The following is a 13,163-nucleotide window of genomic DNA, read 5'->3' on the forward strand; positions in this document are numbered from 1 at the left end:
TTGTTCCATGGTTCACGGGCTCCCTGGCTGAATCGTTCTGCTCCGACCATTGCAGAAAAAGCTTTAACTCTCTCTAGATGGAAAAATGCAGGCGGGGTAGACATAAGATGAAGGTTTTGTTTATCAGCAAGGAGGCCACAAGACAAATAAATTGCTAATACAACTTTGAGTTATATTGAAAAAACTAGATCATGGCTGCAGTACCACCGAGGCACAAATTCTTGGTCCTACGGCATAAGAGGCCAGAAACATCAAATCAAGTGACGAGGAGGAAGACCAAAAAAAAACCTAGTATCAAGGGAAGACAAACACATGTTACACCACGATAAAAAGTTCCATTCCTCAGAAACTTTCTGAAATCTTCAGCTACATTGTAATATACACACAAATCAAGTTCACTGGAATCTTAAACAGACACACCACACAGAGAAATGTGCCCTTCTGAATGTAACCACTTTTCTTTTTAGTGTTTGATCATATGTATCCTGTCCTGCACCGTAGTCTGTTTTTGAGTATTTTAATACTCCACGAAACATAGAATGAATGACGAAAGAAGGCAAGATGTCACGGCAGCCTCATCGTAAATCACATACTTCCAATCTCAGATTTGGATTCATATAGACATTGGAACAGTTCTCATATATGGAACTTCCGTCAGCTGGTTGTGCATGAGAATGAAATCCCTTCTCTTTGCACTCCTTCAGGATGCTCATCCCAACAGGGTCAGACAGTCTAAATACGCCATATTTCCTGAGACATATATATATATATATATATATATATATAACGATCAAAAACTCATTCATGTCAGTTAACATCCAAGAAAGTTTGCACATTGCACCTTAACTTTGTGAAAGTGGGACCTAAAAGGTGTGGTCAAACATCCAATAAATCAACCAAGTCCAAGTTACATATTGAAGTTGGTTCTGTGAATTTCTCTTATTTATTGTCCTGTATGAATTATGGTGAGTGCTTGCTAAGTGTGCCCTTTATGCTTCTGCATGCAATTTGTTGCGTGAAATAGTATTACCTCCAAACTCAAAACTGAAAATCCAAAATATTCAATCCAGCATGCGACTTCCTTTACTGAATAGGACTAATCAAAGAATGAATGTAACTTTTGACTTATAAAATGTGAAATGTGCCAGTGTGACGAACATTCATATTCATGAAAAGAATCTGCAGAAAACCTCCATTGTTGATGGTTCTTTGGACGAGTTTGCAAATCTGTGATGGACTTAGATTACCTTGACTCGTCATTTGGAGCCAGAACAATGCCAACAGCCTCAGGTACCATAACCTTAAAAATTTGAAAAAAAAATTAGAAATTGACAAAATTTACCAGAAGCCTGAAAAAGAACAAAATACAAAATACAACCAACGGACACATCTCTTAGCTAAAGTTATAATGCTATTGGTAGCCCAAGACACTATCAGAAAGTAAGCATAGCCTCTTTTTGGTAAAATAAGCACATATCTACAGATACGTTAGCATATTTACTCCAGAAGGATCCTGCAGTTTCCAATACCTGTGGAGTAGTTTTGCAGATTATTTAAAAAGATTTTGGTCAATAGATCTTTACAGAATATTGGGAAGTAAACTACAGAATTTCAAAGGGTCTCCAGTGAAGTAAAACCAGCCGAATGTACCCACACCAAAAAAACAGCACCACAAAACTTGAACTTACCTACCTGATATGAATATTGAGTGTGCAAATCGACTGATGACATGAAGCAGCTTTGGGAAGGATGCGTCTGAAGAAAGAATAATAAATGCATTTATTCTTAGAATAGAAAGAGATCTATCAAGTGGATAATAATTTCCAAAAACCAGAAGTATGAATGAAATCAAAAAGAAAAAAAAAATCCAGTATTAATAGCCAATATACACTAAAAAGCAAAAAAAGAAACACAAACCAAAATAGCACGATGTAAGCAAAAGCTAGTCGTCAACAATCCAACCAAGCCAGATAGGCAGCTTAACTGGTCAACTGCTATTTGGTTCTGTCCAGTTTATGCGGTATGCAAAATAAATGTTTAGAATTTGATACTGCACTAATCTGAGTGCTATTTGGTTCTGTCCAGTGCATGAGAGATACAAAAAATGTTTAAAATTTTGATACTGAACTAATCTAACCAGTCTAGTTTCCATTAGTTTGGTAAAATTTAACAGGTTTCCGGCTTGTCCAGTTTTATTTGGATCAAACTGACAACAGTTTCTGTCATTCCAATCAAACCTGAAATTCTAGTTAGTGGTTAATAGAAATGCAAAATCATTGGGCATTTTGTAAGGCAACAAGCAAGCTACAGCAAACTTCTAAGTATTGAACTGGAAAACCATGCATACATGAATCCATCCAATCGGAACAAGGGACTGTTGACTTTGTATGGCAAATATCTCCTCCTCATTTAACGCTTGACACTGTCAAGGATGATACCAAATTAGCAGCTTGAACACAATGCTGCGAAAGAGACCACTGAAAATTCGAAATTCAAATCAAATACGATGTAATTTAAGCACCAAATAACTGACAGAGTTGGGTGTGGATTCTTGTTTAGGCACTATCAAATTGGTCACATAAATGTTCCTCTCTTCCTGCACAAATTTTGATAAGAGCAGAAAACTACTACTCAGTTAAAGATTCTTTTTCAAGTAAAAGATCCTCAAGCAGGACAGCTGATAATTCCATAAAAATATCTTCTAGAGCCAAACATTATGTCTCATGTGCCTCAAAGTACACCACGAGATGCTTAAGTGGTATTATATGGGACAGAAGTTACAATTAGCATTAAAAAAATGAAAAAAAGCTTTGTGTATGTTTGAAAATGAGTGCAAAATAATGTGATCTGAGTGAACTAAAAGAGTATAGATTAACTGAAAGAGGTCATCGACCTACTTATATAAAAGCCATGTGAAGAATTTCCAGAGCTTCACATGCTGGAAATATGCAGTCATGATAGTAGATGGCCAAAATTAACATAGATCTTACAAGGCAGGCACCAAGGACTCCACAGGTCTCTAAACTGTTTTTGGTGTTCTCAATCGCAAGGTCAAGAAAATCTTCCAGCAACCTAGCTGACTGAGAAAACCAGAAAAGTGTCGGATCAACAATTGCTCTAGTTAGTTTCTTGCTCCTCCAAAAAGAAACACAATGTTTATTATTTGGAATTGGAGAATGGAAAAATTAACGAAAAACAACACTTGGAAGGCCATAACTCAAGCAAATAGGTTATAGTCCAATACCAAGATAAGCAAGGTAGTAGTTTTATGGTCCTTACAATGTGTACATCTTTAAGGGAATTGCAATCTGCTGGCTTGTTGATTGAAGATTCCGGATAACCATCTAGTGAAGCAGGACTACCACCGAAACGTGAGATTTCAGCCCCATGAGGCACAGTATGTGTAAAGGAAACACCAGTGGAAGGAGAATTTTTTGTGACGGTATGCACATCAATCTGGCAAAAAACTCCAGCAGCCATGAAAATATCAGGGACACAGTCAGCTGAAACCAGATGCTACCAGTGCCAAATTTTGCCGAAGATACCTAAACATTGACAATAATGTGTAACTAAAACCAAACACACAATGGGTATTCCACTATTCGTTAATAGCCATTCAACTTTATGAGAATCAAGCAACCAATTACACCAAACTCTACACTGACTACCTCAAGTTCGCAAAATTAAGAGCAGCAAAAACAGTAACACTATGACTTCACTTGGCTTCACCTATTGAAAACCGATTGGCAATCAGAACTGAGCAACAAATAGCGAACTTTACTATAGGAAGCACTATCAAGACAGTAGCTTTCTGACTGCAGTTCGGTAATCTCAGCTTAGACAGCAAAATCATTGCCATAACATCTGTAAAGAAACTCACGGTTTAAGCTGCTGATAACAACTAGCATATCAACCTAAGCTGGTTCTTACACTTTCTCATTGCTTTACATCAATCAAATGTGCCCACTTCGTGATTATCCACGTCTATAAAGATCAAGTTTTTAATACCCACCTCGGGCACCTAATTTTAGAGGATCCAGCAGTAAAAGTGCCTACTGTCTAGTCTTGCCTTTCAAATTTTCTTACCTGTTCTCAAAAATGAAATGATTCATAGCAGAGTCACACACCCACTATAATGAAAAAAGGATTCAAAATTTGCCAGCCTCAATTTCGCATGCTCATAAGTGCATAAATAAACATCATGCTTTGACATTTAAACAATCACCAGTCGACTTTCATTCGAAAAGCTATGCATCCACGAGTTTGTTCAGCTGAAAGTGAAATTGATTTTTCCCCCCTTGTTGAAAGGATCAAATTTCCAGCTATGTAACAGCAAATATTTTACCAAAAAAATAAGCATCAACCCTCTACTCGTTCAGAAGCCGTATTTCATCAAGTTCATAAGGGTTATGTCACACAATATTGCCATGATCTCTTTCAAAACCTTGCAGTTGGGCCTATTAAACACGTTAATAAACAATAACAGTTGTTTGGAAGGGCCTGTAAACTTCACATAGACATGATCAAGGAAGAGAGAGATGAACCTGGGCCAATAAGGAATGAGTTCAGTCATCAACTATCAGCTCCGGAGTCCAACATTAGATTTTTTTTGTCTTTATTCTTAGGGATAATTTCAGAAACCTCCCCTGAGGTTTCTCATAATTTCACTAGCCTCCCCTAAAGTTTGCAAAATTGTACAAACCTCCTCTAAGGTTAAGGTTTTGATAACAAAATTAGTACAATTAGAAAAAGTAACATTAAAAAAATACTTTAAGGAGAGAGATGAAACTTATATTCCATAAATACCCCTTATTTTTATATATAAGTTGTATTAGTAAAAGAATAAAAATAATTAAAAGTGAAGAACAATTAATACACATATTTCACCACTCAAAAAATTCACATTTAATTATTAAATAAAATAAATAAGTAGCAAAACTACATTAATGATTACAAGATTTAACAAAACAGACCAGTCATATCTTTTAATATGATGTTTGTCAGCGCCCCCTTCTAACATCTACTCTATTATTACAGAACTGACTACATAACTATAATAATAAAAAAAAACTTGGAAAGCTGTAATTTTTGGGGGTCCTGGATGGACTAATCAAGCAACGACAATTGCCTTCTTCTTTTCCTTTTTTTGTTTGGGTACATCAGAAATTGGTCTAATAACTCAATTGCTCGGTTGCATAGTGCATTCTATACTAATGTTCACATTTACATCTTTGAGTATTGAACTGTTGTTTAGGCCGCCTCCAGCGTTCCACTTTCCAGAAACTGCCCTAACAACTCAATTGCTCAGTTGCATGGTGCATTCTATACTAATGTTCTCATTTACATCTTTGAGTATTGAACTGTTGTTTAGGCCGCCTCCAGCATTCCGTGAAGGTTTCGTTGGGACTTGTTCCACTAAATGATGGGCCATCAAATCAGCAAAACCGTCCTTCCTATGACTCATAAATGCTCCCAAAGCTCCAAGAAAACCCTCGTGTCTCAAAAACATTGCTTTTGCCTCACCGTTCGACCTGCAGGAAGTCCATTCATGAGAAACAATAATGATTCGACCTGCAAGAAGTACATTCATGAGAAACAATGAACACTTCCCTAACGACGGAGCTTCTTGCAGCGTTGCAGCAACTTACGTTTTGAAAGAAAGTTCAAGCAACGAGATTAAATAGCAGGTACCAAAAGTTTTTGGGGTCAAGTTTTGAAGACAAGCAGGTTAGTTACCAGAAATTGACTGCCACAGAAATTGTGTCCATCGTGTAAGCATGACCCCGAATGAAAAACCCACCAAAAAATATTCGCTTCAGTCCAAAACGAAGAGCATTCAAGTAAGCAATCTGGGGGAAGAAATATTAAACACAAATCAGAAATTGTACAATAACCAACAATAGGACATGCAGTCATATCACTTCTTCTTCATTTCGGTATTGTGTTTTTTTTTTCCTTGAAATAAAAAATTCATTTCCGAAAATCTGACAGCCACAACTTGATATACATTGGTAACCATGAATACAGCAGTAAAGGAATATCTTCCAAACACAGCTCCAAAATTTGGTCGAGGTACTGTTATACCCTGCCTGACTTTACTTGGAGAATACAATTCAATCAGTAGCACAAAAGTAAACCTCAGAAAGTCATTGAACAAGCAGTTGCCACCATTGAGCTTTCTCAGCAATGAAAAAGAACAATTGCGATGGGGCAAAATGTCACATTAAAGCAATGGAAATTTATAGTATGTATAGCCCTCCACTACCCTAGGGATTTTTCTCAATAAAATGGCATTGTACCTACTTGATTAGCTGAGTGATTAACGTATAGGTTTAAGAGTGTGTAGTAGCCTCCGTGTTCAGGACTACAATATGCATTACAATTCCACCAAGTTACCATCTAAGTCTAACAGTCAAATAGTCTGACATTGCTATCGTCACAAGACAGTTATCTATGGCTTGTCACAAGCGCTTCAGATTTTTAGTATCAAAAGAGAACCTATTTTGCTGCTTCTGATATTCAGCTTTTTGGCCTACAGAAAAGCTAAAAGCAGGTTTTAAAAGCAACTGATAACAGAAAATAGCTTTTTTAGAATCAAAAGCTAAATTTAGGTGTTAAGAATCCTTTGCCAACAGGCAGTTAATTTCTTTCCCTTCTCTATCCCCCAGTATCCATCATTTCTTTTCTTTAAACGACAGAGAGAAATGAAAGGACAAAGAGGAAATGAATATGATCACTTCCTTCGAAACTAGTGAAGATGGCTCTTCTAATTTGGAACTGAGAAAAGAGCAAGGGGAATCTTTTTTGCAGCTAACTAATCACATCATATGTAGCTAAAAAAAAAAAAGAAATACTATAAAAAATTGAGCATATGCAAAAATAATAATCTAATTACTATTTTTAAAGAGAAGATAAAGGTCTGATGAAGATAAATCAAGAGTTCTAGGAGAAAACAAACACGAAGCCTGTAATCTTTCTCTAACTTTCATGCAGTGAACGACCTAAAAAAAGAAGACTTTGCAAGTCTCTTATCTCACCTGTCCAATATTGTTTGAAATCATTCTCAAGAGAGACCGTGCCACATCTTCAGGTTTGTACTCTTCAAGGTCTTTATCTTCGGAAACTGCCTTTCCAAAGCTAGAAGCAATTGCTGTGGAAGAAAGTCCAATCTACCACCATGACCAAGAAAAAAATGTCAATAGTTACAATTGTTGAAAGCCACAAGTAATCACCAAGAATAGAATTCAGAAAAGGTCAAAATATTGATTCTGTCTAGAGGCACTTTGCTACGAGCACGAATTACTTGCTTCATAATGTAAATAATGAAATTCATATTTTGCAGTGGCAATTATCACATAGATGCCCCATATCTTTGGTGACTATTCAATCCTGTCAAAATGGTTGACCCGTCAGCTGATTAGATAACACATTATTATAATAAGGCTAAGAGACATAAGAACCATGTACATACTCTGTCCAATCTACAAGGTATATGTTGCTCAAGGGCTATGCCAAGAACTCCAATTTTTGGGAATCATATTAGTGCATCAGTTTTTAGAGGTTCAACAACACAAATTTCTCACATAATTCTCAAGTTTCTTCAGACTCGAGATCTTCTTTCAATGAATTTGCTTAAAGCACCAAAAAAAAAATAGAAAAGACTATAGATAAAGCATTAAATACCTTGGAATAGTCCATTCCACCATAGATGTCTCCAACAAGCATATCTATTACTCGGTTGTTACCAGAATAACTCAACTCCAGCAATTCATCAAAGCTGAATGAAGATACAACAACGATTGTTGGGATGGATGATAACGAAAAATTACAGAAAAGCACCACCTTAAAATATCTACGAGGCCGACCTCTTGCACTTCGTCAAAAGTTTTCCCAGCCCCCAGAAGGTGCCACCTCCAACACTAGTTCCACTAACTCGCTCAAATTTCCCATCTCCATCAACCTAATCAAGTAACAACATGCAAACTAATGAGAAATTCAAAAGAAAATACTAATGAATTGAATGTTTAGCTGGATGGGACTTTCAGAGCCTGTAAGATTGCCTATTCAATCTTACACACGAAAGATGGAAGTCGCTCTGCCCTGATACATAAATGCAGATATTTACAATATAGAAGTCTAGCAAATAATGCTTTTGTCTCTTCAATTTGTATTTAAGGCTCCTTGTTGGACCAAAGACAAGAGGTCATGATCTCAATCGCTGTTTGTCTTGCTTTCAATATGCAAGTGAGTCTCAAACCAATCAGCTAATAATTACCTACAAAAATCCCAGAGAGTATACAGTTCATGTTTCTCATGAACTTTTATGTCTACGACTCTATGTTCCTATTACTATTTAACAGGATTTAAAGAGTAGCCTATTTGCAAATTCCTGCCATGTGACCTAAAGTGATCTAACCAAGTTGAAGGTCCAAAACTGAAATATACATGTTGTTGAGGAGGCTGTTACGTAACTCATCCATAAGTTACCATTTCTATTCTTCTTTCCCTCCACTTCAAAATTACTTCCTTCAGTTAAAGTAAAAATTCGCAATCATCATAACCTAGGGAACTCACCTTGATCATGCTAACACCGGACCCAATATTGACAAGGAGATAAGGGTATAAATCATTCTGATCAATCTGCACGTACTCCTTCTGACCATCCATGTATGTATAAGCTTCATGGCTGGCTGCCTGTTCAACGAGAGGGCAAAACAATTAATATGTGTGTCATCCAATTGTCTATGAAGCAACAAAGATATTCAACAGAACTGATGTGTCTATTAGCTCCCAGCACTCATGGTGAGGATGTCAATAAAGAAGGCTACACGTGATGATACAAATCAAAGAAGTCCAAAATCTTACAGTACAAGCTCAAGTAAGGTTAGCTGAAACATATAGAGCTTATAAAAACAGGAAATTATCCTCAATACAAACCACTTACTACAGATTGACTTAAGAAAAGAAATGGCATGCAAAAGCAAAACTATCAAGTATATGCATACACACTTCTCTTTTGTTACCTGAAAAAAGAATATTAATCATAAACATATCTTTGTACTCTAGGAATCCCACCTTAAGCAAAAAATTTGCACCAGCAACAAGAGAATTCATTTCATCAACCTTGTCCAGAGTCATTCCAAGCTTTTCTTTGAAGAGATCAGCAAACTTAAAAGCCCCACCTCCTGTAGCCTTTAAAGGAATTGTAACTTGTTATTCAATTAATCTTTCATCTTAGATGATCTCTTAGGACGAGGGGAAAAGGTCACAGTTCCATGCATGGTAGAGAGAGTTGCTTTACCAATATTTTGTTGACAATGTTGAACAGAAATTTTACCTTTATGATATTCTTCTCACTTACAGAAGCCCCATGACAATCCTCACCTGGATTCATAGCTTTCTGTTAGATAATAGGAACCTGAAGGTTACATCATTACATACCATGACATAACTGCACTATGAAAATAGGAGAAACTTCTTAAGCTATAAAAATTATGAGATTGCTGGCATGAATGTCAAACTATGTTTAGTAGCACGTTTCAGATAGAAACAATCCTACTTAAAGTACCTTTTATAATCTTGCAATCACAAAGCATGAATGACCTCAGACTCCGTAGTTATAAAGATTGAGATACTCTGAGGAAGTAAACAATTAAAGTAGAAAAGAAAAAGAGAGAACAATGTCTTCTTCAACTATTGCACATGCATAACACTATCACAGGGCTAACCTCAAATAACTTCTCTGAGCTATGTCTTCTTCCTTTGCCTTCATTATCGATATAAACATATCCTTTTATAAGAAAATCAAATCCAGCAATGTTTGACTTGACTTGCCAACACAATAGGATTTTACTGACCTATAACATCTTATTGAAACTGTTTCTTTGAGGCTTATAATACTTAATAGGAAAAGTTCAATATAAAATCCGTTAAAAGTCATTTTTATAATGAAAAATTTAACCTTCAAATTTGGATGTAAAGCACCTTACAAAAGATGTTGCCCACAGGCAGTCAAGAAGTCTTATACCTCAGGACCAAAGTACATCATAATGCTAAGACTATGAAGTGGTACTGGGTGTACAATTTACAGATGTAGTCATCATGACAAAGTACATACCATTCCGATGAAATTGCTTGGAAGACATAAATTCTAGGCACTCATTGATCTTGCTTGTTTCAAACTTCCGAAAGTGAAGCTTTCCTCCGAGGACTGAGCAATTTGTATTTCCATTAGAAAGTCCACAACTTTCCTTTGAAGACAAAATTCCCTGTTGATGCTCTGAGCCACTATTTTCTCCACAGAAGTACACCATCTTGATGAGGGAGCCTAGAACAAGTGAAAAAAAAAGAGCATTGATGATCATGTTGGCACCTTATTAAAAGGAAGAGTGGAGACAAGATATATCAATCCTAAGTGCTTAAAGCTAATTAAATTTTCGACGCCAAGGTTGATTTGCAGCGTCACAAGGCAGACTATACATGCTTTAGACCTTCTAATGCCAATTTAACTGATAGTACACATTAAAAATTGATGAATCTATGGTTCATATCCTTGAACATAGGAATTACCTGCTGTTCCTGTACAGCAGATATCACAAATGATGCTCTTGCATCTATAAATAATTGCAATGTCAGGTTATCAAATAAACTGGCTATAAGTTCAATTCCAGCTTTGCGGCAGCTAAATAGCATGGATCTATTTTACGCTGTACAAACTAAGAGCCAGTTTAGAAGCTTTTTGAATATAAAAATTTGGCTCTTTTTTGCTGGAGTGATCTATTTTGCAACGTCACACAATGAATATAATGCCAAGAAACGTTTTGTGCAGCAACCTCTGTCCTCATTCCATTTGCTATAATTCCCGAATACTAAGGATGTCATCTACCATGTAGACAAACAATTTATAGCACAATCTATTCTCAGTGAGAATCAAAGAGAACTCCTATAGTGAACTCCAGTCATGGTCAGGGTAGTAGCCCAGTGGCTGGATGCTTGCTCCATAATCCTAACGGTGAAAAGTTCAACGGTTGACGCCCAAGAATCAGACAAAGGTAAAGGAGCTACTGAAATTTCAGTTCCTCCATTCAAACTCTTGGAATTTTATTGACTGGCACAAGAACTTTAGCTCCAGGGACAGTAAGACAATTACCAGTACCTAGACTTCACACCTTCACACATGTTCCAGGAAAATGAAAACCCACGAATCCTATAACTAGTCTTTCAACGGTAATCGATCAAATAGTTGTGTGCATGAAATCATACGATTAAACACCCAACAGTTCGCAGTATCAAATAGATATATACACTTCTCGAAAACAGAAGATAAAACACAAAATCCAACCAAGAAGGAAAGTACAAGGAAAAACAACAAATCTCAAATCGAAATAAGCAGAATTCGAGCTTACCTCCGATATCAAGAGCCAGGTGTGATACTTGTTCGGCACATTTGTTCATCCCTCTCTCCTCGAATTCTCCTTCAGTTACTCCATTTCTATCCATTTTAAACAGAGTCAAGAATCAAAATTCCCTTATGATCTGCCACCAGCTCAATCTGCTCTATCCCTGATCAATTCTCCACGGATTTGGGAAATATATATATATATATATATATATAAGGCATGCATAAAGCAATTTGTTCTGTTTTAAGTTGGGTTACCAAACTCGAATGCGGACTCTACCTAACACTAATTGGATATAGTACAGAGAAAACGATGGCGTGATGACCCAACATCCATCTTGGAGGCTTCCAAAAATATGTTAGTCAACAAGTAATAATTAATCGCTTTAATTTGCCTTTGTTTTCCAGCTGATGTTTTTGCCAGAGCAGTAATTATCCAGCCAGAGCGAGTTTTCTTTTTATGACAAAATTACCCCTTCAGAAGTCAGCATGCCTACGGGTCCCCACTCCGCACTCCCACTCCTGTAAGCATCTCCTGTTCTGCCCTTTTCATTCAACACTTTTGGCGGTTGCTTCACCGTTTCCTCTGCACCACCAATTAGTGTAGCCACCGCCTTCAACCCGCGTCCTAACCACCTTCAATCCTTGGTGTAACACACATTTCTTTAGTTATTAATTTTCACATTTGTTGATTGTTTTAATCACAAGTATTGATTTTGCACCTGAAAACAATTTTTAGCCGTTGCTATTTTTTTTAATTGAAAAGTTTTACAAATCGAAAATTCTGAACTTGTGACATCTTACTGATAATCCTTCTCATCTTATCATCTAATTTAATTATCCTCGTACCATTTAAAGAAAAGTAAATTCATAAAGGGTGCACTTTATCTTTTGAAATTGGACACTTTTTGTTTTTTTTTTTTATCTAATTTGGTATCGCTTGTCATATTTGAACCACATCTATACTCGATTGACATTCACAGATAAATATCAGATTTTTGGCTCCTTTGACTTTGTCTCTCTCTCTCTGTCCCCTTTTGGATTATTAGATGACTAGGGACTAATTTGTTCGTCTACAATTTTGGTGACCATCGTGAGTAACGACCCGTATTGTTTGTAGTCAGATGATGCGAGCTGAGGTTTATAGTTGAACACTTTTTTAACAGCTTCTTGGACATCCCACTTACGTTTGAAAAAAAAAAAAAGTCTTTAACAGCTTCTTAGGGTCTTTAATTTTAATGGACAGACTATAATGACAAAAGGCAATTCTTTCTCATTTCATGGATTACCCTTCATCTTGACCTTTTCTAACCGAAGTTACCTACAATTTTGGTGACCATCGTGAGTAACGACCCGTATTGTTTGTAGTCAGATGATGCGAGCTGAGGTTTATAGTTGAACACTTTTTTAACAGCTTCTTGGACATCCCACTTACGTTTGAAAAAAAAAAAAAGTCTTTAACAGCTTCTTAGGGTCTTTAATTTTAATGGACAGACTATAATGACAAAAGGCAATTCTTTCTCATTTCATGGATTACCCTTCATCTTGACCTTTTCTAACCGAAGTTACCTACAATTTTGGTGACCATCGTGAGTAACGACCCGTATTGTTTGTAGTCAGATGATGCGAGCTGAGGTTTATAGTTGAACACTTTTTTAACAGCTTCTTGGACATCCCACTTACGTTTGAAAAAAAAAAAAAGTCTTTAACAGCTTCTTAGGGTCTTTAATTTTAATGGACAGACTATAATGACAAAAGGCAATTC

At 36.4% G+C, this 13,163-nt stretch overlaps 2 protein-coding genes across 9 annotated transcripts; both read right to left on the reverse strand.

Annotated features, from left to right (window-relative positions):
- Positions 1–326: 326 nt before the first annotated feature.
- Positions 327–4,575, reverse strand: LOC113751379 (AMSH-like ubiquitin thioesterase 2). 5 transcript variants are annotated; one of them, XM_027295370.1, is made up of 8 exons: positions 4,545–4,575; positions 3,280–3,545; positions 2,991–3,080; positions 2,534–2,596; positions 2,348–2,422; positions 1,693–1,755; positions 1,248–1,300; positions 327–750 (listed from the first exon to the last, which is right to left on the reverse strand). In XM_027295370.1, the coding sequence occupies exons 2-8, from the start codon at positions 3,478–3,480 to the stop codon at positions 576–578; spliced, it is 720 nt and encodes a 239-aa protein (XP_027151171.1). In that variant the 5' UTR covers positions 3,481–3,545; positions 4,545–4,575; the 3' UTR covers positions 327–575. The 5 variants fall into 5 exon arrangements, with proteins under 5 accessions (XP_027151171.1, XP_027151173.1, XP_027151170.1 ...); XM_027295372.1 differs by lacking the exon at positions 4,545–4,575 and adding an exon at positions 4,346–4,474; XM_027295369.1 differs by lacking the exon at positions 4,545–4,575 and adding an exon at positions 4,226–4,474.
- A 346-nt stretch (positions 4,576–4,921) lies between these two features.
- Positions 4,922–11,734, reverse strand: LOC113751200 (pantothenate kinase 1). 4 transcript variants are annotated; one of them, XM_027295123.1, is made up of 10 exons: positions 11,406–11,734; positions 10,118–10,327; positions 9,338–9,384; positions 9,076–9,192; positions 8,575–8,694; positions 7,866–7,960; positions 7,684–7,777; positions 7,038–7,169; positions 5,737–5,849; positions 4,922–5,531 (listed from the first exon to the last, which is right to left on the reverse strand). In XM_027295123.1, exons 1-10 carry the CDS (start codon positions 11,497–11,499, stop codon positions 5,297–5,299), a joined length of 1,257 nt encoding a protein of 418 aa, XP_027150924.1. In that variant the 5' UTR covers positions 11,500–11,734; the 3' UTR covers positions 4,922–5,296. The 4 variants fall into 4 exon arrangements, with proteins under 4 accessions (XP_027150924.1, XP_027150927.1, XP_027150925.1 ...); XM_027295124.1 differs by lacking the exon at positions 4,922–5,531 and adding an exon at positions 5,541–5,643; XM_027295126.1 differs by lacking the exon at positions 5,737–5,849 and having other exon boundaries at positions 5,422–5,531.
- Positions 11,735–13,163: the final 1,429 nt, after the last annotated feature.

The sequence above is a fragment of the Coffea eugenioides genome, chromosome 11, assembly GCF_003713205.1.
Source record: "Coffea eugenioides isolate CCC68of chromosome 11, Ceug_1.0, whole genome shotgun sequence".
NCBI lineage: Eukaryota > Viridiplantae > Streptophyta > Magnoliopsida > Gentianales > Rubiaceae > Coffea > Coffea eugenioides.

What these genes read in the sequence shown, in the direction of transcription:
- LOC113751200 (XM_027295123.1), bottom strand. Translation starts at nt 11,499, where the DNA reads ATGGATAGAAATGGAGTAACTGAAGGAGAATTCGAGGAGAGAGGGATG. An exon ending in GTGCAAATTTTTTGCTTAAG is followed by an intron (nt 8,695 to 9,075) that starts GTGGGATTCCTA and finishes CTCGTTGAACAG; the next exon opens with GCAGCCAGCCATGAAGCTTA. An exon ending in TCTGTGGCAGTCAATTTCTG is followed by an intron (nt 5,532 to 5,736) that starts GTAACTAACCTG and finishes GACTTCCTGCAG; the next exon opens with GTCGAACGGTGAGGCAAAAG.
- LOC113751379 (XM_027295370.1), bottom strand. Translation starts at nt 3,480, where the DNA reads ATGGCTGCTGGAGTTTTTTGCCAGATTGATGTGCATACCGTCACAAAA. An exon ending in ACACTCAATATTCATATCAG is followed by an intron (nt 1,301 to 1,692) that starts GTAGGTAAGTTC and finishes CAAATTTTTAAG; the next exon opens with GTTATGGTACCTGAGGCTGT. An exon ending in GCTCCAAATGACGAGTCAAG is followed by an intron (nt 751 to 1,247) that starts GTAATCTAAGTC and finishes TATATGTCTCAG; the next exon opens with GAAATATGGCGTATTTAGAC.